Raw genomic sequence first — 26,003 nt, forward strand, 5'->3', positions numbered from 1 at the left:
CATATCATCCGGTATAGTGTAGACAGCATGATCATTGGTAAAATCTTATAGAATTAGCTGTACACTGAAAGTGGTAAGACATCTGTGGTCAAAATGTTCTCCATTTGTGCACCCACAGGACATTTTACCTGCAGCCTCTAAACAGGAAATGTAAATTTCCTCAGTTTCAGAGAGATATCAAGGGAGGGATACAATAATGCATATCCATTTGTATGGTATGGCCAAACTAATTCAGCATCCACTGTTTCCAGCTGAGCACTGGTGTGCTTTAAAAAGGCAAAACAGCTTTGAATTTAGAAATGGTGCCCATCTCATCCTGAACTTGTGATGTTTGGTCTCCACGTATGCTTTTCACATCTCCTCCTCCACCATGCTTTCCCCCTGTTCTTCCCTTCATGTGGTGCAGTTGCTTTGTTTTTGGTATTTACCTCTTTAACCCAGTTGAGTGTGTCTTTCCATCTGTCGTTAAAGTAACACAGTCATTTAGCTGCCTTTTTCTGTCTTATCTGGATCGTCCTGGCATTCCCTGTTTCTTTTCCATAACTTCCTTTTCTTGTCATGGATGCAATATGCTGCTGTTGTCTCTCTGAGGATGTTAATTATAGTATTTAAATTTTTTTTTTCTATTCTCAACATTGGCTCTGAATTACCTAAGTTTCTTTTTTTGTTTTGTTTTGTTTTTTGCTACAGTCTGTGTCTTTTGTGGTAGGCCTTTCCCCCCTCGAATCTGGTGGTACAATGGCCAGCCTTTCAAAATCTAAAATTAGGAACCAAGAACCTTATTGACAGCTCCCCAGGAGACATACACTTGGTTGCTGGCCTTCTGGGAGGACCAGGGAGTGGGCTGTGTTTTCTCATGTGCATATTTCCCCTCATTCCTTATTTTCAGCTCTCTGCTTTACCCTTACCTTCTACTGAGGCTGGTATCCCCAAGTCTGGGATTTCTGCACAGACAGTAGACTTCTACTTGCACATGTTCAGCTGCCTGAAATGAGGTGGGGTCCAGTTGCTCCTCACACACGTTTTCAGCCAGCCTTCCTATTTAAAATAATTTTGGCCAAAGATCAAGTGAGACTCCCTTCTGGCCATCCTTTACGCTAAGTTGGTGTGTTTATATATAACTGAGAACGAAGGATTCGGTAGCTGAAAAGGGCTGCCTACTCAAGAGAATATTAAGTAATAATTAGAGTGTTTATGTTGGTTGTTTACCCTTCCATTGTTGATTTTCTTCCTTTTGCTTAAAAAAGATTAAATCGCAGTATTGTCCAATAGAAAGATAATGCAAACCACATGTGTAACTTTAAATTTTCTAATAGCCACATAAGAAAAAACTGGTGAAGTTCATGTTATATTTTATATATATCAAAATCAAAAGTAGCATATCAACAAGTAGTCAATTTAATCAATATGAAAATTATTAATGAAATAGTTTAAATTCTGTTTCTCCTACAAAGTCTTCAAAATCCAGGGTGGATTGCAGAACAGCCCGTGTTTCCTTTCCTTATGTAGTCTGTGTACGTTGTCTTTTTGGAATGAAATGGCACAGGCCTTGGGATGCAAGTCCCGGTACCATCTTTCTCCAGATGGAGAACTGTGATATAGCAGATGGCCAAGAGTCTCCCCCACTGACCCCCTCCCCCCAAGCAAGTTAATGCACAGTATCCTTCATATCTTCTGGCACACCGCCCCCACTTACTCTGGCCTCTGGTGCCCACAGCTCTGAGGGCTCTCAGGGGTTCTGAGAGAGCCACTGCCTTTGCAGCTCAACCACCCTTGTCATCACCATTTCCATCTGTAGCGCTCATGTTTTCTTGTTTACCAGAGTTTCCCATCTTCCAGAAACGTATTGAAATTTCTCATCCACCAGTGTCTCCTTTTCTGTCTCCATGTTGTTGTAGATTCATATCTTTTTATCTCTTCATGATCATACTAGTGGTATGTGGGAAGCTAAGGAGGTATGCATGTAGGCGGTCTACCACAGTTGCCAAGAAGTCTATCAGATCGTTACTTTGGAAAGCTGCCCAGATGATCCAGACCCCAGACTTGACAGAGTACTTGGGACTCGCTGGACTCCATGATCTTTCCCGCTCTCTTGTAGCACTAATGCCTTATCTTCTAGGTGCTCTGTCTTCCCCCCAAAAGCAATGATTTCTCTCCAGTGAAATCAGATTAAATTAAAATTTATTGATGTGTAAAATGTGTTCAGAGAAATACATGAATCACAAGTGTACGGTTGAGTGAATTATCACAAAGAGGCCGTGTTCATGTAACAATGGCCCAGACCAAAAAATAGAACCCCAACTCTCCAGGGGTCCCTGTGGCTCTTTTCCTATCACTAGCCCCCTTTCTTCAGGATTAACCTCTGTTTTGACTGCTAGTTCCATAGATTCATTTTACTCATTGTTGAACTTTATGTAAATTGGCCCTCTGTTCATTATGGGTTCAGCTCATATTTTGCATGCAGTAGCGTTTTTATCTTTTGTTCCCCTTTTGTGTATATCCAGGTTCTTCCCACTCCAAATAAAGTTAGCTGCGGCTGCTGTTCTTTTCCTCCCAAGAACTATAACACCTGCCATTGAATGACTAGCCTGTTTCCTTCCCCACATTTAACTTTGTGTGAAACGATACCATGAAGACTATCTAGACCACACTCTTGGCTCCATGATTTTGCCTCTTTTAAGAAGACAATTGTCAGGGCGCCTGGGTGGCTCAATCGGTTGAGCATCCGACTTCAGCTCAGGTCATGATCTCATGGTCTGTGAGTTCGAGCCCCACGTAGGGCTCTGTGCGGACAGCTCAGAGCCTGGAGCCTGTTTCAGATTCTGTGTCTCCCTCTTTCTCTCTCCTTCCCCACTCATGCTCTGTCTTTCTCTTCTCAAGAATAAATAAATGTTAAAAAAATTTTTTTAATAAAATAAAAGAAGACACTTGTCAAGTGACACCCCATACCCTCCAAAATACATATCTAAATTTTGCCCTTGAGTTCTACATTCAGTTCATGTGTTTTTCCAAATTCTGGTTGGCAAGAAAGGGCAGGACACGTGGCCCTTTGCACAGAGGTGGAGCTTATGGGCAGCACTTCACCCACTGAGCCCTCATGGCAGTGGGTGTAATGTGCTTGAAGATGCCTCCAAGGAGAGCAACAGGGATGGCAGTGGCTGACGGCCCGGCCGTCTTCCCCTTGTCTCTTACAGAGCTTTACCTTCTGAGTGCCAGATGCTCCTCTTCTCAGCAACCTTTGAGGACTCTGTGTGGCAGTTTGCAGAGCGAATCATTCCTGACCCTAATGTTATCAAGTTAAGAAAAGAGGAGCTGACCCTGAACAACATCCGACAGTATTATGTGCTGTGTGAGAATAGGAAAGACAAATACCAAGCTCTGTGCAACATCTATGGTGGCATCACCATTGGTCAGGCCATCATCTTCTGCCAGGTAACTGCTGAGATCTGTCTTCGTCATGCCCAGACTTCCCTGCATGTGGAGGCGAGGGGATGGTAATACTAATAAGTGCCATAGAGCCAGGTGCCATCGCAAGCACTTTTTGTACCGGAGGGTATTTAGTGTAATCTTCAGAACAGCTTGGTATAGGAATTAATCTGTATTTTGTGGGTGAAACTTAGAAATATTAAGCAATGGAATAGGACCTCAATATGATGTTAAATAGAGGGCATCATTATTTTAGGGGGATTGCTTCTAACAGTTCCCCATTTAGGTTGATGTTTACTGTTGGGTTTTTACAGATCACCCTTCATCAGATTAAGAATGTTCTCGTCTAATTCCTAACTTACTATGAGCAAAGTAGCCACTCCGTCTCTCACTGTTAATATTACCCTGTTTTTATTTTCATATTTACTTTTTCCATCGGACATGTTTCATGTTCACGCATTGGTTTTATTTTCTCTCTACCCCACAAACACTGTAAGCTCCATGAGTGCAGGACCTCATCTGTCTTACTTTTGTAGCCCACTAGAATGGCTCCTGCCTGGCACAGGGACAGCACTGAACACATACTTGTAGAATAAAAGAAAGCTCGCTTCTGCCACGGACTAGCCATGAAACCTTGGGCAAGTGATTTCATGTTTTTAAGCTTTGGGTTTTTGGGTTTTTTTAATTTAGGTAGCTATGTCATCAGGTTGTTGTGAGAGCAAATGACTGTAATGCATGTAAAGATTTGAGCGAGATTCCTGGCAGACATGAAGCACTCTTCTTAAAGGGACTAAGGGTGTCATTACTGCATTATCCCATTTTGTCATCACACTACCACGTGAGGTAGGCGAGCATTTTATCTCTCCTTAATGGCTGAGAAGTCAAAGCTCCTAAAGGTTGAGAGGATGTGACCCTAGGAAGTACAGGGGGTGGACAAATTCCATGCCTATTCTAAGATTTCTCTAGGACTTGAGGGAGAGGTAAAGCAAAATCCCTGTGCAGCCATTTCTGGCTTCCCCATCATGCGTAAGTGAGCATTGCAAACACAGCAGGTCTGCTTTGACTTGGGATGCTGTGCTGGGTTTTGTGTTTTCATGTAGACTCGTCGAAATGCCAAGTGGTTGACTGTGGAGATGATGCAGGATGGCCACCAAGTGTCTTTGTTAAGCGGAGAGCTGACCGTGGATCAGCGAGCCTCCATCATTCAGAGGTTTCGGGATGGGAAAGAGAAAGTTCTTATAACAACCAATGTCTGTGCTCGAGGTGTGTGTGTGTTTGTGTATGTACACGCTTAAAGTCAAGTTTGTTGAAGTATATAATTTACGTATGATAAAACTCATGGATTTTAAGCATACAGTGAGATTTTTGACAAGCATATAGGGTCATGTAATCATCACTATAATCAAAGTACAGATACTTCCCTCTCCCTCCAGAACTTCCTTGTGCTCCTTTGCTGCTAGCCTCTTCTTCATATCATCTGACCCCTGGCAACTACTGATCAGATTTCTGTCTACTTTTTTGTCTCTTCCAGAATGCTATATAAATTAAATCATATATAGGTAGCCATTGTGTCTGACTTATCCTACTTGATATAATGCTTTTGAATTCATCAGTGTTGTGACATATATTAGTAGTTAGGTCCTTTTTATTGCTGAGTCATATTCCCTTGAATGGATATACCACAATTAGTTCATTCACGAGTTGATGGACATTTGAATTATTCACAGTTTGGGGCTATTTTGAATAAATCTGTAATAAACATTCATATGTAGGTCTTGTGTAGACATGTTTTCATTTCTCTTGGATAAATAAAGTAGGATTTGGGGGTCATATGGTAAATGTATGTTTAGCTTCATAGGAAACTGAAACTGTCTTCCAAAGTGACTGTACCATTTTTTATTCCCACCAGCAATGTAGGAGAGTTCCAATTGCTCTGCATCCTTGCCAGCAATTAATACTGCCACTCTTTTTCATTTTAGCCATTCTAGTAGATGTGTGTGGTATCTCATTGTGTTTTTGACTCATGCTCCCTAATGACTAACATTGATCATCTCTGAGGTGTTTTTAATTTTAAAACTATTGACTACTTCGGGGAAAATTCTTTGTTTTTTCAGGAGACAGGCCTTCCTACATTATTCATTCTTCCCATACCCTTGCCTACACCCCATACTCAAACCATGTTTCCTAATTCATTCAGATAGAAATGAAGACCTGCTATGCAGGTGGAGCTCAGCACTGTGGAAGAGGAGCCTGAGAAAAGATGAGGTCCCAGCCCCTCAGGAGCTCAGCGTCTAGCACTTGACTATCTAGACCAGTGCCATCCAGTAGAACTTTCTACATTGAAGTAAATGTTCTGTTCTGTGCTGTCCAGTTGGTAGCCAGTGGCCATATAGGGCTGCTGGGCACTTGAAATGTGGCTAGTGTGACTGAGGAACTTGTAATTTGAATTAATTTAAAGTTAGATGGCCATATTGGATGGCACACCTCTAGACCTTGGAGGAAAGAGGGCACCAGGAGCTCCAAGGAGGACAAGGATTGTGACCGAGACAGCTTTGTAGTGCTGGGAGACAGAGGCACTGGGGGATCATAGAATTCTTCCAGGAACGTTAGATGTGAAAGGTTTTGAAGAAAGGGTAGAATCTAATTTGATAAGAATTTACAGTTTGCTTGGGAAATGGCAAGGCTGTGTGACTACAGTGTTGGATTTGAGTCAGGAGAGGAAGAGATGAGACTTCAGGTGGTTTGGAAATCTGGAATTGTTTGTGCTTCATCCTGTGCAGTTTGGGCAGTCAGCCCTGAACTTAGGTGTCCAGGACGTTGCCATGGTGACCGTGGTCAGAGAGATTGGAGGAGAGAAGAGGGGGAACTTGTCTGGAGGTTGTTACAACAGTGAGGCAAGGGATAAAAAAAAGTCCTGGCTGGAACCATGACTGCGGCATGGAGTGGCGTGGGGTCCAGTGAAGGGTAGGGCACGTGAGACAGGGGTTCCTGCCGGGGACTTAGCACAGTAGGAACGGAGAGGAGGCTCTGTGGGCTTGGCGAGAGCCCTGTCCACAACACACGCTCTTTGTACATACTGAAACTTCTGTAGAATTAGCTTCTACTGACACTCTTAAATCTAGCATCCTAGGCGCCCTGGGCCAGCAAATTGCTTGACCACAGTATCCACTTCAGTGACATAAAACCAGCTTTTGTTTGTAAATGATGGCTGTTAAGAGAGAGTTTCCCTGGCAGATGGGGCTCATGAACAGCTGTGTCCTAAGGAGACAGTCGCAGGACCCCACAGTGTCTTTCCTCTTCCAGGGATTGATGTGAAGCAGGTCACAATTGTTGTGAACTTTGATCTCCCTGTAAACCAAGCTGAGGAGCCAGACTATGAGACCTACCTTCACCGCATAGGGCGGACGGGGCGCTTCGGGAAGAAAGGCCTGGCCTTCAACATGATTGAGGTGGATAAGCTACCCCTGCTTATGAAGATCCAGGATCACTTTAGTAAGTAGCACCTGTCACAGTGGGAACTGTGCATCCTGCTGATGGTGACAGTGATGGTGTCTGTCACGGACCTAGTACCCAGAGGTTTAGGGTCTATGGGGGCAGGAGCCAGGGAGTGGGAAGCTCCTAATCCACAGTGAGTGCTAGAGCTCCTAATGTGAGGCCGTTGAGTAAATCATCCATATATGGTAGCTGAAGAACAACTTAAAAATCAAGTGGAATTAATATGAGCTCAGGTTTATGTTATTGCCCATTATGGGACCCGGGGCAGCTTTTCATGTCCTAAAAGCACCATCCAAAACAAAGTAATAAAGTCCTTTAGGATTATATTTTGTTCCTGGAGTGCTTGGTGGCTCAGTTGGTTAAGCGTCCGACTCTTGGTTCCAGCTCAGGTCATGATCTCATGGTTTGTAGGTTCGAGCCCCAAGTCAGCCTGCTTGGGACTCTCTTTCTGCCCCTCCCCCACTCACACTCACACGCTCTCTCAAATAAACTTGAAAAAAATTATATTCTGTCCCCAGCTTCCCCTCTTATTTACATTGTTCTCTTCCTCTGGCCCCCCCACCAACTAGGATAGTCCTAAATTCTGAGATCTGCTGCCCTTCTTCCCACCCCACATCCAAACAAGGCAGACTCTGGTAACCTTCTGGGCTCTTGGACCAGCAGCTTGCACTCTGATGGAAGCTCTGATGGAAGTTCTGATGGTAACCTGAGGCATCCACTTCTCAGTTACCCCTGGCCCCAAGGCCCACGGACATGACTGGGGAGCAGGGGGAGAGGTACACTCGAATGACCCCGAATATATCTTCACCTTTTGGGAAAACGGTACTTAACTTTTGTGGGAAGCAATGGACACTGTCCCTGGGGAAATGCATAGAGGCACACCTATGCAGTTTGGAATACGATTTTGGAAAGTCTAGACTGTAGCACATCCATGGACGCTTCAGGGAAGTTGATTAAGCAACTCTGTGTTAGGAGAGGCAAGGAGGGATGGCAGGCAGAAAGAACCCTTACCATCCATCCACGCCTGCTATGGTAAGCTCCTTATGACCAAATCCTGGGAAGTGACCTCAGCAGAGGCACCTTAGCTTCCCTCCCTGTTGCCATCCCTCACCCCACCCCACACACGCCCATTCATTCCTCCTAGTAGGGCCACGCCCCTTCCCAGGCTCCCCTCACCTGCACTCTGGCCTTTTTTTCTGCCCCAAGGTATCTAGACACAGATGTTCTATTGTTTGGTACATTTGATGCTCTTTTAGTTAGTTTTAATTGGTTATTTTAATCCTATCTCTTCCTTATCTAATCTAGAGAATGTTCTCTCTCAGGGCTTTCCATACAGGGGATGACAGGAACACTTATTTGTGAAGGTGTCACTGTCTTCAGATATTCAGAGCTGGGTGGAATGAAATTCTGTGTATGCCCCAGGCTAAGACTGCTTCTGTTCTCTTCCCTTCTCTTAGATAGCAGTATCAAGCAGCTCGACCCTGAAGACATGGATGAGATTGAAAAGATTGAATATTGAAGACAGAACTGTGTTGTTTGTGAAATGTCCTAGTTTATGTGAGAATGTCCCAATGGGTTTTGAAGGTAATTTTTTCCATTGGGGCTTTTTCAAAGTGAAACTGTTAAATATGGCAAAATAAATGTCATGGTAGCCTTAGTCTTAAGACATGAGGTCTTTTTGAAACCAAGTTGGTGTGAAGCACTGATCTTTTTGAATAAAAAAGCAAGATTATTTCTTATTCTAACCTTTTTGCAGGTATCATCTTTGTGTGGGCCACTGGGGTGTTTGGGGAACTTCGTCTGTAGGGTCTGAGCAGAGTGTGCCTCTTGTGAACATGTCACAGTGCCACGAGATGGCAGTAGAACTTCACCAGTTCTGGGATCTGAGCCGCGGGCCAGGAAGAAGCCCGACAGCTCCAGGCCTCACTCCCTGGGCGACCCTTTAGAGCTAGTAGTGTCCTTCTCCCTCACACGTCTGCTCCCCCTCCTCGTGCAGGCATGCTTGGGAGTGCCCGCGCACACGCGTGCACACACACCCCTTAGGTTGGAGCTCAGGGTGAAACCTTCAAAATGTAAAACAATTTGAAAGAGAACATTTTGCTTTTTTACTATTTCATGTGACATACAGATTGTGAAAATATTTTCTCTGGCTTCTTAATGTCTTCAAATTAGAGGATCATTTACTATCTAATAGGCTCTGGAAACATGGCTTTATTACAGGCTTTTCTTCAAAACAGCCAGTCGGGGGGTGGGGCGGTGGAACCCACTCTCCTTATTAAAGAAGTAACATTTCAAGGGAGCCAAAACGTTTTGCTTTTAAAAACTTAAAGGTGTATCTGAGAATCCCAGACGTTTTCCTGTAAGTCCCATTGAAATGCTTTTCATTTCTCACATTTGCCGCTAACCAGTGAAACAGTGGGCTTGCAGAAACAGGAAATCGATACCCTCCCAGAAAGCTCGAGCTGGTCTGCAGCCTGCAGCTTGTCCAGGCCCCGGCTCTGTCCCACCAGAGTGCCACCAGCAGCCGCAGTGAGTGCTCCCGTTGGCCTGGCCTGGAAGGGTGTTTCTGGCCTCTCTCTTCTGGTGTTCCACGTGCGTAGCCCCCTGCCTGTGTGTTGTCCCATGAGCAGGGCTCAGAAATACGTGGAAACCGTCCGGCATCCTCACCCCATGGCAGACGTTTCCTGTGTGTCCTTGACACCAAACACCAGCGAGAGGGAGATGGAAAAGATGTTAGAGTCACCTCAGAATTCCGAATAACAGCAGCCTCGGACCGTGCCGAAGGACAGAGGGGTGTGCGGGCTGTTGGTGCAGCACGGAGGAGGGACCCCCAGCGCCATGTGGGCTGGCTTCCCAGAGAAGACACTGTGCGGCTCCTTTTACGAGAAATATGTATTGAATGGTGCCACTTGTCATGTACTTGGTACCACCCTATGCTTTCCTAACACGGGTCCGCTGGGGCAGCCTCCCAGGCCCTGCCCATCACCATGACTAGCCCCGTGTGGAAAAAAAAAAGCCAGACCCTGGGAAGGCAGAGCCCAGAAGTACGGTGGAGGGGAGCTGAAGGCACAGGCAAAGTAGCAGTTAACAAAGAGCTCCGTCTCAGGAGGAGACCGACACAAAGAAGAGCCTCCAGCGACAGAATTTGTAGGAAGCTGAACTCCCACCTCTGATCCCACTCGGGTTTTCCTTGCACTATGTCTGCCTTCCTGTCTGGACTGCCATCGGTTTGTGGTCGGTCTTGCTGTCCACTCCGTCCGTACCCAGCCCCCAACACAGTGACCGGTGCATAACAGATGCTCAGTAAATACTTGCCCAGTAAATATTCCTTTGCCATTTCTTCATTCACTAACATTCTTCCCTGACGTTTTCCATCCTAGTTTTGAACACCAGTCATATGGCATAGGATGACTGAGGATAGGGAGGATGTCAAGGTGTTCTGCTCTCTCTTACTATTTGAGAATCGAGTGGGACTTTGCATCATACTCCTCTCTGCATTGCGGTGTTCTAAATAAAACTTCACCATTTCCCCTTCCAGTTAGACCTCTGATGGGATATCTACCAGCTACCCTCACAAATGTCTTCAGGAATTTCCATTTGGCAACTGTTCCCACAGGGTCTGCAAATAGTGGCATTCTTCGGCCTTCCCCTTTGCCCCTCTCCTCACATTCTTTTGTCTCGCCACCTAGGAGGCGGCAGAGCCGTCCTGTGTTCTGTGTGCCTCACAGCTGTCTTAACGCTGGCTGTCCGGTTTGGTGAGTCAACAATCCAAAGGCTGTTTTGCAGGGTGCAGCTCCTTGCTGGGAACTGCAAGCAATTTTCACATCACACCGTGCGTGGCCCGGCCAAGGTCATCTCTCAGTTGATGCCTGCCTGAGGAAGGAGTCAATGGAGAAGCAAGGAATAACCAGATGATTTCAGTGCATCTGTGGGCTGGATTAATCAGCTGTGTATTACTTGGCATTAAATACTAAACCAACTCCATTCCGTTTATCTTGGCCAGCTTACTACTGTTAGCATATTGAAATACACGATTACATAGAGCAGGGCTGTGATTCCCAGCGGGAGTTGTGAGTGAACACCCCTCCTGGGGCACAGCTCTCTGGATGTTGGGTGCTGGATCTAAGGCAACTATGAATAATAGGAAAGGCGGAGGTGTTGGTCACAGTCTGGTAGGATGTCTGACAGCCCTTCTCAAGAGACATTATTGCTCTTGGTCATGAGCAAGTGTTGATCCTCCCCAGCAAAGCCTGGTCCCCGTGGAAGCGGCTGGCGGTCTCTGCACTTGTGATCAACGGTGGAAAGTCTTAGAGGATGGTTGGCTGGGGGAGATGGCAGTGCCTTTCCAGCCCTGGGGAGAGAGGCTGCTTGTGTCCAGCCTCGCTTCTGCGCTTGGTCCCCTGAGAGGCTCTGTCTCCTTTTATTCAAGCGGGGACCCCAACAGAAAGGCTCCGAGCAGAGACGACACAGCTGTCGGGATAGAAGGTGAAATGGGACTTCAGAGCAAGGACCTCTCTGTGGGCCTGCACTTTTTCACCCTCTGAGCCCAAGGGCCTTGCTCTGTTCTTTCCTGCTGTTGAAGGGAGAACCTGCGCGTGCCGGTCCAGGGGGCACGAGGGGCCCAGCAGCTGGGCATATGTTAGCTTTACTACAGGACTAATGCGAGAGTTGGGTCCTCTTAAATCCTACCCCCTCGCTCCAACCCCCCACCACTTGTAGGGAATCATCATGTGTATTAAAGACACTCATAACATTGTAACCCACAGACTGTGAAATATCTCAGGCTATGCTTCAAGGAATACCAACTTTCTGTTTTTGGAAGAACCCGAAAAGAACTTGCCCCGGAATTTTGTATCCTTTTATTTTTTTTACCCGTAGCCTTCTGTCTGCTGACCCCGTTCCCTGGCTAATGTTTTCGGTTCTAGGTCCTGCATTTCCCCATGTTCTTGGCTCTGCTGTGCTGCCTGCTGTCTAAGGAGGGGTGAGCCAGCCAGGCTCTAACCTTCTCCCACCCCTCCCTCCCACCCCCGCTGTGCTGCCTGGTGCCCCTCAGAGGCAGGCTGTCAGAGCCATCATCTTGAGATGCTGCCCTCTTCCCTTAATTTTCCTTATTGCTTTGTGTCTCAATCAGCTGGGGCGCCGTAACAAAATATCACAGACCAGGTGGTTTAAACAACAGAAATTTCTTTTCTTAACGATTCTGGAGGCTGGAATGTCCAAGATCACGGTCCAGCAGTGTTCAGTTTCTGGAAAGGACTCTCTTCTGCCCTCGCACTACGTCCCCACGTGGCAGGGAGAGAGAGAGGACTAGCTCGTGCTAATCCCATAATCCCATCATGAGGGCCCCACCCTCATGACCTAATTACCTTCCCAAATCCTCACTTCCAAATACCATCACATTGAGGTTGGGGCTTCAACATATGAATTTGAGGTGGGGGCAGGGAAGAAACATTGTGTTCACCTGCCAAATAACACTTTGCAACCCATCATTTTAAAACTATCCATAACATTCCATAAACTACCATTTAAAGATTTGGGTGAGGTTGAAGCACCATTATCGTTTTATAATGTGGTTTTCCACCTCACCATCAAACAGGCAACTTTCAGGCAACTTCTAATGAAATACAGGAAATACACCTGAAATGGGGTGATTGTGGGTTAAGAGAAGTAACAGTGTGTCCTGAAAACTATGGAGACCCACTGCCCGTGTTGAACTTCCCACCCTCCTTCCCCAGTTCATCAGCTTCAACTTCTACTCCGATGAGAGACAACCAGAAGCTCTAATGTATTAAGAAAGATGAGCACTGAAAAGATTGCTGTCCCTCTCTTGTATTCCAGAAAAAATGAAAGGATTTTCTAAATGACAACCTTCTGAAGTCCTTAGTCTTTAGAGAGAAATGAAGGCAAACTATCTCACACTCTTCTTTGGGAATTTATCTGTGCCTGTGATTTTCTTCTCTTCAGTAGAATGGTTGTGGGTTTCTGTATTCCCATTTCTAGAATACATTTTCATGAGTGGGGATAATGTCTTATTTTGAGCTTGATATTTTTCTTGTGTTAGGAAGAATGATGCGGTTTTACTCCAGTCCCTTAGTTTGTGATTTGTGGCTTGGAATCCCAGTTGGAAGGAAATGATTGACCAGGAAGCCCGTTTTTTTGTGAGGTTTAGAGACATGGTCAAGTATAACGGCCTCAGGCATGATTCAGAAGGCAGAGTCTGAACAGGCTGCTTTGTGAGGTAGTGAGCTCCCCATCCGTGGGACTCTTCAGTCCATCAGAAGCATCCATTCTGGTCACTTGCAATGGATATTGTGTACTTGTGGTTCTTGCATTAACTGGGAGTTTGGAATACAATGATCTCGGAGACCGTCCATTGCAAGATACCGTGTGTCCATGACTCCGCACAGCAGAGCTACACAAACAGAAGAACATGAGCCCTAGAAGCTTTGCACAGAGGAAGATTGTCTTCCACAAAGGAAAAGAAAACGGAGTGATTAAGTTCTAATTACACCCTGTCTCAACTTTCAGATTCACCGGTTTCTTCCCCATGTGACCATCTCTTTATACCTATCTTCATCAACTCATGCAGAATGTGGATTATTTTTCACTTAATATTTATATTCTAAAAACAATAAAACAGCAAATAAAAGTAGCAAGGGGAACATTATAAAATATCCCATTACTTCGTCATAACAATTATTATCTCGATTCCATCTTTTCCACCTTGGTATGACTTGGTAGTTAGTCATAGTGAATATGAGTGATGCCTCTTTATTTGAAACATTCAAGTGTTTTTTTCACGGTGCTGAGTAGTCTTTGGAATTACTAAAAATAATAATTGGCTGGACTCTCCTATCAGGTGAATATAACACAGTGCATTCAGCTGTTCACAGTTCAGCTTTGCTGAACACTTATGTGCTGTCCAGTTTTTCAAAATTATAGGATTATAAGTAATGGAGCAAATCTTCTTGCCCATTATTTTGAGTTCTTTCTTGGGATGAGAGACATTTAAGTTTGAGTGTTGGGTAAAAAAAGAGCATTTTTATGGTTTTTGATAGATTGTGCCAAATTGCTTCCAGAGGGCCATAACCACACCCGTTTATACCGCCCCTCTGATTTCACCCTGCCTTACCAGCAAGGGGTATTTTCATTTTCAAATTGCTTGGTAACTTTTTCTGGCTTACATTTCTTCTAATACAAACGAGATTGGAATTTTTTTTAATATGGTTCATTGTTTGAAAAACATCTGTGGTGTCCTTTGCCCATTTAACTTATGAGATCTTAATGTTGTCCTTATCGAGTTATGTGAAATACATGTGTGAGCTGATTTTCCAAATAAAATAAAGATATTAACCATTTTTCCTAAAACGTGTCTTCCCAGTTTGCCTTTTTAATTTATATCATGGCTTACACACAAAATTATCTAATTTTTATAGTAAAATATATCAATAGTTTTGTGAGTTTTGACTTTCTGGTTCTAGAATGTTAGCACTGCTCTAGAAAATATCCAGTTTCGTTCTCAGTTATTATTGTAATTTTATCTTTAGAAAAGATATTTGAGGGGCGCCTGGGTGGCCCAGTCAGTTAAGCATCCGACTTCAGCTCAGGTCATGATCTCATGGGTCATGGGTTTGAGCCCCGCCTCGGGCTCTCTGCTGACAGCTCAGAGCCTGGAGTCCCCTTTGGATTCTGTGTCTCCCTCTCTCTCTGCCCCTCCCCTGCTTGTACTCTCTCTCAAAATAAAACATTTAAAAATAAAGATATTTGACTTTAATCCATCTGAAATTTATTCTTGTGGGAAGTATATCAAATTGATCACATTTTCTTTCTTTCTTTTTTTTTTTAAGTTTGTTTATTTTGAGAGAAAGAGCTCTGGAGAGCATGAGTGGGGGAGGGGGCAGAGAGAAAGGGAGAGAGAATCCCAAGCAGGTTCCATGCTGTCAGCACAGAGCCCAATGCGGGGCTCTATTCCACAAACTCTGAGATCATGACCTGAGCCGAAATCAAGAGTTGGACGCTCAACCAATTGAGCCACCAAGGCGCCCTTCTTTTTAAAAAATGTTAAGGGGCACCTAGATGGCTCAGTCAGTTAGGTGTCCCACTTCGGCTCGGGTCATGATCTCACGTTCGTGGGTTTGAGGCCCGTGTCAGGCTCTGTGCTGACAGCTCAGAGCCTGGAGCCTGCTTTGGATTCTGTGTCTCCCTCGTTCTCTCTGCTCCTCCCCTGCCCACCCTCTGTCCCTCAAAAATAAATAAACGTTAAAAAAAAAATCTTTTTTTAAATGTTAATAATTCTGGGATGGCTGGGTGACTCAGTTGGTTAAGGGTTCGACTTTGGCTCAGGTCACGATCTCACCACTTGTGAGTTCGAACCCCGCATCGGGCCCTGTGCTGACAGGTCAGAGCCTGCTTCTGATTCTGTGTCTCCTCTCCCTCTCTGCCCCTCCCCTGTTTGCACTCTTATCTCTCAAAAATAAATAAACATTTTAAAAAATGTTAATGATTCCAACTCCATTTATTGAGAGATCCTTTCCTTTTTCCATTTTCTTTGTATTTCTCCTTTATCATATTACATTTCTACACATCCGTGCACATATGATAGGATTCTATCTGCTCGACTCCAGTTTATTGTGCCAGTACCACAGTTTTAAGTATTGTTACATAATTGTTTTAATCTAAGGGCTTGGTCCTCCTCTTGGCTATTGCAGTTCCCTCTCATTTTTTATCTTTTTTATGTTTATTTATTTTTGAGAGAGAGACAGAGCATGAGCAGGGGAGGGGCAGAGAGAGAGGGAGACACAGAATCTGATGCGGGCTCCAGGCTCTGAGCTGTCGGCACAGAGCCCGATGCGGGGCTAGAACTCACAAATGGTGAGATCGTGACCTGAGCCGAAGTCCGATGTCTAACCGACTGAGCCAGCCAGGCGCCCCAATTCCCTCTCATTTTTAAAAAATATCATTACTAGTTTTACTCTTTGAAATTAGTTTTAGATCCATTTTGTCAACTCTCAAAAAACTCTGGATTTTTATTTGACTGCATCCATTTGGCAGTTATAATTATTCGGTCCATACATTAATTTGTGCAGTATTTCATTTCATGGTGGTCTTTTCTGTCCCCATGTCCGGAGACATGCTAGGAGCAAAGACGGAGGGAACGGGCCTGGCGTGGGCCAGGAGGCTGGTATTACTGGGGGTAGCGGTGTTGGAGAGACTCAGCTGGCTGTACCCGGGCTGGGCCACGCGTGCCCACATGTCTGCCCGAGAGGGAGTCCAGATGACAGAGACTGGTGTATGCTGCAGAGGTCAGGAGACCCAGGTTCTAGCCCCACCTGGAGTGGTGTTAGTCCCTTCTGTGCCAGGGTGAAGCCACTTGATCTGCCATGGCCTTGTCCCCCAAGGATCCTTCCAGCTCTAAAACCTCTTCACCTCTGCTCCACGTGGCGGAGGACCCCGAAGTGCTGTCCCTGCTTCACCTCTGCTAGACCACGAGGCGGAGCGGGGCGGGGCGGGGGGTGGGGAGGCAGAGACCCTTCTGCTGGGTCCTCCAGGTCCCAGCACCCGGCCCGGGGCCGAGCCCTCACAGGTGTTCCATGCCCGCAGGAAGAGGGGGCGGAGGGAGAAAGTGTGCAGCTCCGGTGTAGACAAGAGCTTTGTACCGGCTCACGTGTTTCAGCGCGCCCAGTCTCAGGCTGCGACCTAAACAGAAATCAGCCTGGGCGAGTGCGATTGTGCAGCTCGCTGAGGGGACGCCTGGGTGGTGCCCGTGCTGTTCGTGTGCAGACCACACCTTGAGTAGCAAAGTTGTAGAACACAGATGTATGTGGAATTCTTGGCTGAAAAAAAAAGGGTGGGAGTGGGGGTGGGGGTGGGGGTGGGGGGCCCCTGGTTGGCTCAGTCGGTTATGCGTCCGACTTCGGCTCAGGTCATGATCTTATGGTTTGTGAGTTCGGCCCGCGTCAGGCTCTGCGCTGACCGCTGGGAGTCTGGAGCCTGCTTCAGATTTCGTGTCTCATTCTCTCTCTACCCCTCCCCTAGTATATGTATAGAATAGACGAGAAACACGAAGTCATCTGATACCTTGTCGGGATAGTAAGTTCACAGCTCAGGTTACGATAGTAAGGTTATAGACTTTCTTCTACCTGTTTGTTGCTTTCAAGTGTTGGCAAAGAATAAAAACTGTTAAGGAATCTCTTCGTGAACCGGAAAAACAAAAGCGGTTCATCCAGCAGCCACAAAGGGCCACATCACTCACTGTCCCTTCTCTGAGTGGCTCTGTACTCCCGAGGTAAGCCTTCTCTCCAGTTGGGACAGTTTTCAAGATGTTTTCTAACAGCCTGCTTGGGTTTGCTCTGTCTAGAAGCGCCTGAGGCTGTACCCACTGCCCAAAGGGTGAAGTGTGACCGGCTGACCCACCTCTGGTACAGATGCAGCCCTTAGAGATGTAAGAAAGTTCCTTGCTCCTCATCTAGGGTTAACCTGCAGCCATACCAAACCACCAGGGACGCCCTCTGCTCTGCACCCACCCAGAGTATAAAGGAAAATCTCTGAGTTAAAAGTTTGCCTTTCTTACTGGAAGAATTTTTATTAGGCCAAAGCGTTGACAAGTTTGTCCTTCCCAGAATCTGCTAACACCCTCCCTCCGTTCCCTTCAATTTTTAGCACTTTTCCCCTCCTTGGTTTTGGAGGGGAGGAAAAACTATCTTGAACAAGCAGAAAGTTTTATCCAAGGTGTTTGGCAATGACTCCGTGTGCTGGGAAAGATTTATGTCTCCGTTCTCTGGCACCGCCTAGTGTGAGCTCACTTAAAACAACTGAATAAATGAGTTCACTTTATCCTGTCAAAATGGAACCGAGGGCGGCATGGTACCCAGCTGGGGTCCACGGGGACCCTGAGGCAACGTTCATGTCTCAGTCACTTGTGCTGAGCTCAGCCGTTTTTATGTCTGTCTGAGATCATTAAAACGAGGAGGGCAAGGAGCAGAAAGCCCCATGGAATGAATGGTGTGATGGAAACACCACTTGAAGCCTACAGGGCTCAGCCCTAAGCCTGCATTTAGAGGTTCACTTAAAAGGCTGCTTCTCTACCAGTTAGCAGCCCTTCGGACAGTTGGTTTGACCTGAGCTCCTTGAAGGGGCTCCTGCAGAGAAGTTTCTTCATGCTGATGGTCACAAGACTATTTGTTTCCCTTTCTCGATAAGCCCTATTTTGTCATTCCTATGGCCCTCCTACCATTAAGACTGGGCCCATTGAGACAAGGCCTTATTGCTCTAGGAAAGGGTCATGGATTATGTCCTGGATGGATTGTCTGGGCCTCCTCAGTTCCATCCCTATACAGGGGTTGGGGCTCAGGATGCTTTTTAATTCAAGGTAGCTGCCCCGGAAGGGAAAGATAGTACTGCTAAGTCCCGAGCAGAAGGTAGCTGGTGAGCTGGAGGGCCCAGGCTCACCCATCTGGAAAGCGGCTACACGACCCTACCCTCGGCTAGGATTTGTTCCTCCTTCCGGAGTCCTCGGGCTTCAGCCAGAGGGAAGGGTGGCTTTTGTCTTAGGGTGAGGACTTGGGACTGTTTCTGACAATTTCTTAGCATTTAAAGGTGACAGAGTGTGTCCCCTAGACTGTAAGCAGCCTAAGGGTGGGGATTGTTCCTTCTCCCAAAGGAAGAGAGGTAGAGAGATGGAGGGAGGGAGGGAGGGAGGGAGGAAGTAGACCCTCACAAGGCCTGGGAAACTCTCGTAAGAACTTAATGCCCTTTTATAAATGTGGAAGCTGAGAGATTGTGTTTATATATGTAAATACATCCTTATATCAATTTATTTTTGTTTAAAATGTAACTAGTTTGGGGGCGCCTGGGCAGCACAGTTGGTTAAGCATCCGACTTCAGCTCAGGCCATGATCTTGTGGCTCATGAGTTCGAGCCCTGCATCAGGCTCTGTGCTGACAGCTCGGAGCCTGGAGCCTGCTTCGGATTCTCCCTCTCTTTCTGCACCACCCCCACTCACACTCTGTCTCTCTTGCTCTCAAGAATAAATAGACAAAAAAAAATTTTTTTTAATGTAACTAGTTCGATGTGCACTGGTTATATTTTTTCAACATGCCTTAAAGCACAAATATAGATAAGCTAAAAATTGTCATCTGTGTATCACCTTGGATGTTGCCCCAAGTGCTCCCATCCCACAAGGGCAGTGGCTGTCACAGTGTGGTCCCCAGGCTGGCAGCATCAGCATCACCTGAGAAGGCCTCAGAAATGCAAATTCTCAGGCTCTACCATAGACCTCCTGAATCAGAGGCTCTGGGAATGGGGCTCAACAGGCTCTTTTCTCAAACCTTCCAGGTGATTCCCACACTTGCTGAAGTTTGGTAACCACTGCCCTGGAGAGTCGGACCACTGAGGAGTACCTCCTGGTTGTGTCTCCTCTGCCCCTCCTGGACTCAGTGTCCTCATGAACACAGCACATGAAAGCCCTGGGTGAAGTACCATGTAAATGTTAATTCACACCCAGCCTTTCACAGCTTAGTTAAGAAAGACAAGAAATGTGATGTGAAAGAACATTTGCATCGAGGAAGACACCTTGAAACTTACATGTAAGAGTGCAGAGAACCAATGCTGGCTCATTTCTCTCTGAATCCTTTAGTCAGAATTCAGGACTGATGAGGAGAACCTAGGAAAGCAGCTAGCTCCCCATTGTTTAGAGCAGCCCTGTCCAACAGAACTTTCTGCAATGATGGACATGTTCAATATCTACGTTGTGCTGGGAGACAATCCTCCAGGTGTCTTTTGCATTTCTGCACATCTTTCAAGGAGAGACACTGACTACCTTTTTCTGGATAATTTTCAAGGACATTTGTGTAGCCAATAGTCTTGGAAGGCAGAGATAATGTCTTCCCCCAGAGCCAAAAAACACAGCCTGCTTCCTGTCCATTATAAAAGATTCAGGTTCCCTAAATTGGGGTTTCCTCTCTTGTATTGGAACCCACTGCATGTATAGGAATCATCTGGCCCTCCTCATGTTACTCTGTGAGAATTGGAGCTCAGGAAACTGGAGCAAGAAAATGCTGATACTCTGGCTACTGATATTGCTATAAATAATAAAGTCCGTTGTCTCAGACCCGGGAGTCTCATGTCTTCTGCTAGCATTCGTGAAACTAGCAGATTAATTTGTTAGCTTGCAACTAGAGGAAAATATGAGATTCTTCACGTTCCTCAACGTATTGTCCAAAACATGTGGCTATTGAGCACTCGAAATGTGGCTAGTATGACTAAGAAACTGCATTTTTAGTTTAAACAAATTTTCCCTAGTTTTAGTGAAGTATAATTGACAAATAAAATTGTATATATTTACAGTGCACAATGTAATGATCTGATACGAGTATACATTGTGAGATGATTACCACAATCCAATTTATTTACATATCCATCATCTCACATAGTTAGCTTTTTTCTTTTTTTGGTTAGAACTCTTAAGAATTACTCTCAGCAAATTTCAAGCACATAGTACAGTATTATTAACCATAGTCAGCATGTTGTACATGAGATCCTCAGAACATATTCATCTTGTAACCAAAAGTTTGAACACTTTGATCAACATCTCCCCATTTCCCTCACCTTCCAGCGCCTGGCAACTACCATTCTACTATGTTTCTGTGAGTTTGACTTTTTTCCCCTTTTTTTAGATTCCACATATAAGATTCCATATATGCCATATGGAATACGTCGTCCTCTGGCTTATTTCATTTAGCATAATGTCCTCTAGGTTCATCCATGTTGTCATAAATGGCTGGATTTACTTTTTTAGGGTTGAGACATATTCCATTGGATATATTTTGTAAAAGTTTATTTATTTTTGAGGGAGAGAGTGTGGGGGGGGGGGAGGGGCACAGAGAGAGGGAGAGAGAGAATCCAAAGCAGGATCCGCGCTGTCAGCGCAGAGCCCGACGCGGGGCTCCATCTCATGAACTGAATAAATGAGTTCATGAACTGTGAGATCATGACCTGAGCCGAAATCAAGTCAGACACTTAATGGACCGAGCCACCCAGGAGCCCCTCCATCGTATATGGTAGACACTTAGGATGTTCCCGTATCTCAGTGATTGTGAATAATGCTGCAATAAACACGAGGATGCAGATATATCTCCAAGATACTGATTTCACTTTCTTTGGATATGTATCCAGATGTGAGGTTTATTTTTAAATAGCCACATGTGGCTAGGGACTATCATATTGGACCACAGAGCTCAGAATGTTCAAGCATCAATGAGCAGGACCAGGTAGAGGGATTTTTCTACATTGAGAGGGAGTTGACACTTAGATGATCTCTAAGGTATTTTCAATATTTGAGTGCTAATGATTCTGCAGCTCTAGGAGGAGTGGAATTGTGAAGAGGTGCCTTTTCTTTTTTATTATGTCTGGAGGGGTTTCCTGGCACAGCTCAGAGATCAAAGGCAAGAGGAATTGGGACTGAGTTTGGAGCTTGGGGATGGGGAGATATTCTTGCTATAGGAAATGTCTTTTGGAAGAGGCTTGGATGCAAGAGAGAGAGAGAGAGAGAGAGAGAGAGAGAGAGAGAGAGAAGATATGGCCAGAGAAGACAAGCAGACCGGTGACTCTTAAAGAATTTACCCAGCTCTGCCCTCCCCTTCTGCCGTCAGCCTGAGAATATCCCCCGTCTACCCCTGGTTGGTCGGAGACTCCTCTGGGCCCTTTTCAGCTCCCCAGGCACCTGCCCCCTTACCTCCTGGCTCAGAACAATCTCCTCTTTGATTGCTGGCTCAGGCCCTGCTGACAGGTCAGGTCATATGTACCTAATCAGGAGGAGCTGAGGCCTGAGGGATGATAAACAGGGCTTCTCATTTCAATAAAGTTTGTGCAGAATATTGGAAACAGCTGTGGGCCTTGGCTGGTGGTGCCAGAGCCCGTGGGGGCCTGGTGTTTGTGGGAGGAGGGTTGAAATCGGGAGACATAGGGGCGGGAGTTGAAAGGGTGCTTTGCCACCCAAAGGCGGAGAAAGCCAGTGAGCCTAGTTCAATTGCCAGCTCCTGCTGGAATCCCAGGCTTTGTGGAGCGTGGAGAGCACTCTGGAATCAGAGGACTGAGGTCATAGCCAGGCAGGTCTGGATTACCCTGGAGGTCTTTACTTACATTTATGTAAATATGTCGTTTATTTTACAAATTCTACATAGATTTCTCCGCAAGCTGCTTTTCTCACCTAACATCGCAAAAATCCCTCTAAGTGTATTCTTTTTCTTAAATTGTGGTAAAAATATAAAATGTACCACCTTAATCATTTTTAAGGGTACAGTTCACTGATGCTAAGGATATTCACACTGTCGTGCAGCCAGCCTCCACAAATTTTTCACCTTGCAAAATTGAAACTCTGTGCCCGTGAAACACCAACTCCCCATTCCCCCCTCACCCGAGCTCCTGGCGACCACTTTTCTTTCCGTTTCTCCGAGGCTGACTACGTTAGAGGTGTGGAAAGTAGAATCATACAGCATTTGTCTTTTTGTAATTTACTCTTTTTAATAGTTGCAGAACATTACGGTATATGGACCTATGTGTATCATTCAACGATTACCCGTACTGTACTTTTGTCGCAGCAAAAAAAAAAAGCTTTGAAATTTTTTAACGCATATCCTTGAATGCTGGAGTTTGCTGCCTTTCTCTTTCTTGTTTCTTCCCTTCCTTCCTTCTTTCCTTCCTTCTTTCCTTCTTCCCTCCCTTCATTTCTTTCTTTCTTTCTTTCTTTCTTCCCTCACTCCTTCCTTCCTTCCTTCCTTCCTTCCTTCCTTTTCTTCATTCATTTTCTGTAGGATAAATGACCAGAAATGACATGTCATGACATATGAAATAACCCATAACTGGGTCAAAGTGATGCCTATTTAAAAAAATTTTTTTTACTGTTTGTTTATTTTTGAGAGAGAGAGATATGAGTGCGAACAGGGAAGGGCAGAGAAAGAGGGAGACACAGAATCCGAAGCAGGCTCCAGGCTCCAAGCTGTCAGCACAGAGCCCGACGTGGGGCTCAAACCCATAAACCGAGAGATCATGACCTGAGCTGAAGTTGGACGCTTAAATGACCAAACCACCCAGGTGCCCCAGGAGATGCATATTTTTAGCTTTCATACATGTTACTAGATCCCTTTCTCAGAAGTCCGGGTAACTCCCATCTCCACACCTGGGACTGAGAGTTGCTTCCCCCACATCTCCTCCAGCGCTGGCTCTCCTCACTCTAAGGTTTGCCATTCTGACAAAGGAAAAGTGAAGTCGTGCTTTTAAAATGTGTATTTCTTGGGGCACCTGGGTGGCTGGCTCAGTTGGTTGAGCGTCCAACTTTGGCTCAGGTCATGACATCGCAGTTCCTGAGTTCTAGCCCCGCGTCGGGCTCTGTGCTGACCGCTTGGAGCCTGGAGCCTGCTTCCAATTCTGTGTCTCCCTCTCTCTCTGCCATTCCCCTGCTCACACTCTGTCTCTCTCTCTCTCTCTCAAGAATAATAAACATTAAAAAAAGTCTTTTTATGTAATAAAAATAAAGTGTGCGTTTCTCTATTAGTGAGGTTAAGCATCTTTCCCTGAATGCACTGACCATCTCTGATACAAATACAAATGTATTCGTATGTTTTGTCCATTTTCCTGCTGGCCTATTTCTCTTCCTCATTTTGCCTCAGAGCTCTTTGCCTCAGATGTCAAACCTCTATAGGTAGTAGATGTTGAAATTTTGTCTCCAGTCTGTAATATCTTTTGTCTCTGTATATGTGATATTTTATCCTTTGAAAATTAAAAAAAAAAAAAAAAAGTACGTCTACCTTTTCCCCTCTAGCTTCTGGATTTTCCATTTTGTTTGGAAAAATCTCCTTATGGGCACTCGGGTGGCTCAGTCGGTTGAGCGTCCGACTTCGGCTCAGGTCATGATCTCACAGCTCATGAGTTCGAGCCCCACGGTCAGGCTCTGTGCTGACAGCTCGAGCCTGGAGCCTGCTTCAGATTCTGTGCCTCCCCTCTCTCTCTGCCCCAACCCACTCGCATTCTGTCTCTGTCTCTCTCAAAAATTAATAAACATTAAAAATAAATAAATAAATAAAAAATCTCCTCAAACCATAGATTGTATGAATATTCTTCTAATGTTTTCCTCGTCAAATTGTTTTAAGCAGTGTTTAAAACTGTTTTAAATAGTTCCTCATGAAATTGTTTAAATGTGAAAAACAGCATATAAGTGGTTTGAAATGTTTAAATTTAAATACATTTAAATCTTTCACCTATTTGAAATTTAGTTTTAATAACACGTGAGGTAGAGAGACAAACCTTATTCTGTTTTTCTCCAAGAGCCAGTGGGGCCTACGCAATCGATCAAATAAACTATCCTTCTCTCCACTGGTTTAAAATACCACTTTTATTGTGTATTATCCATACGTACTGGGGTATATTTCTGGACTTGGTTCTATTTCTGTCCCATGAATCTGTTTATCTTGTCCTTTCGCCTTACCATATGATTTGGTCAAAGTGATTTGTAGTCCATTTTCATAGGCCCCTCTTACCTAAATATTTCTTCATTACTGTTGTTTTCATCATTACGGTTATACAAATTCCTCGCAGCTGTCAGAGCCTGGGAACGTCGGGAACTTTTCAAGACAAGCCAGAGTAAGTCCGGGAAGGCCTGCCCATGTGCACTCTCAGGAATCAACCACAGCAGAGGCCAGACGATATCAGATCTCCCGTGTGCTCGGCACTGCTCTTCTCAGTAAAGCCGGGGCTGGAAGACCAGAACTTCCCCACCTTGCGGTGACGAATACTTGAAATGTCTGGCTTCTCAGCCCCAGCCCCGTCCTCTGTACACTGCTTTGTGAAGGCGGCCTCGGGCCCTGTGAGTCCCGTCTCTGCTTGGCCAGCTGTTCCCTGTTGGATCCTTGTGACCAGAGCCACCGGAGGGGAGGCTGCAGGCTGGAGGAGGCAGGGTGACCGCCTGCCTTCCCGTTTGTGTCCGTGTGTTCCCTGCCAGAGGCACCCAACCTTCCCCCCTCACCCCGCAGCAGACCCATCCCGGAGCAGCAGCTGAATCCAGCTTGCCATGTCTCTAGTACTTCAAGCCTCACCATACGCTACGCACCCCACACGCCAGCTCCAGAGACCCGGCCCTCACAGGCAGGTGCCTCTTCCTCAGAGGTCTGGGCGCAAGCCCGGGGGTCTGTCCTTCCTTCCTTCCGGCTGAAAGTCTTCCCCCCCCCCCCCCCAGGGCTCTGGGTCCCTCCTCAAAATGTCTAAGGGTTAGCGACTGCAGCCTCTTCCTCTGGTTTCCCCAGCCCAGGCGGTGGCAGGCCCTCCGGCCACTGCCGAGACCTCCGTGACACCTGAGCAGTTCTCTTGTCGCCCTTTCGTTACCTTGTGAGCAGCGTGATGTCTAGTTATCAATTCTTTATCCTTTTTTCAACTAACTTGTGTGGTTTTGGTCTCCTGATGGGCCCCCGCCTGACGCAGGTAATGGGGGATCGGAGTTTTCTGGGGGCTGAGGGCTGCTTCTCTTGGCCACCCTGCAGAGAGCTCTCCTCCCCACTCCATTCCCAGAATTATTTGGCTGCTGGTTGTCAAGGAGACGACTGACAATTTCCAGTTGCCAAGACTCCCCCAGGAGTTCTACGGAGACATTCTGGAAACTCCCTACCCCTTCCTGCTCCCCAGCCAGGGAACTTGGAGAATCTAGCCAGGTTGGGGGGTGGGGTGGGTGGGGGTGGAGGGCAGGGCATGGGACGGGGTGTGGGGAGCAGACCAGGCCTGCAGATAGAAAGAGAGACAAGTGGTTTCCTTGGGCCCTGGCTTCGTCCACAGACCTCAAGTGCCTGGCCCGCTCCCCCAGCCTGGTCCCGACAGATACCCACTGGTCCAGACAAGGCTGAGTTCTCCAGTCGGGGCCTCAACCACAGACACCTGCCCTCACGCCGTCGCTCCAGGCATGGTGGGAGCCCCATTGCCAGCTGCAGCAGGGAAGAGCCCAGAACCTTTCCCGGGGAGGAGCCTCAGCCATTCCTGAGTTCCTGTCACTGAAGCGGGGAGCAGCACACACTGGCACCTAGTGTCACGCCCTGGCTCCAGTC

The 26,003-nt window shown here is 46.1% G+C and overlaps 1 protein-coding gene across 2 annotated transcripts in view; it reads left to right on the top strand.

The window, feature by feature from the left end:
• Positions 1 to 8,666, top strand: part of DDX25 (DEAD-box helicase 25) — a 20,580-nt gene extending 11,914 nt beyond the window's left edge. For both annotated transcript variants that reach the window (XM_042904378.1, XM_042904377.1), the window contains exons 9-12: positions 3,195 to 3,432; positions 4,527 to 4,689; positions 6,730 to 6,918; positions 8,379 to 8,666. In XM_042904378.1, coding sequence (XP_042760312.1) covers positions 3,195 to 3,432; positions 4,527 to 4,689; positions 6,730 to 6,918; positions 8,379 to 8,440 — 652 coding nt within the window. In that variant the 3' untranslated portion in view covers positions 8,441 to 8,666. The remainder of the gene's footprint in view (positions 1 to 3,194; positions 3,433 to 4,526; positions 4,690 to 6,729; positions 6,919 to 8,378) is intronic.
• Positions 8,667 to 26,003: the final 17,337 nt, after the last annotated feature.

The sequence above is a fragment of the Panthera leo genome, chromosome D1 (assembly GCF_018350215.1).
Source record: "Panthera leo isolate Ple1 chromosome D1, P.leo_Ple1_pat1.1, whole genome shotgun sequence".
In the NCBI taxonomy this organism is placed as follows: Eukaryota; Metazoa; Chordata; class Mammalia; order Carnivora; family Felidae; genus Panthera; species Panthera leo.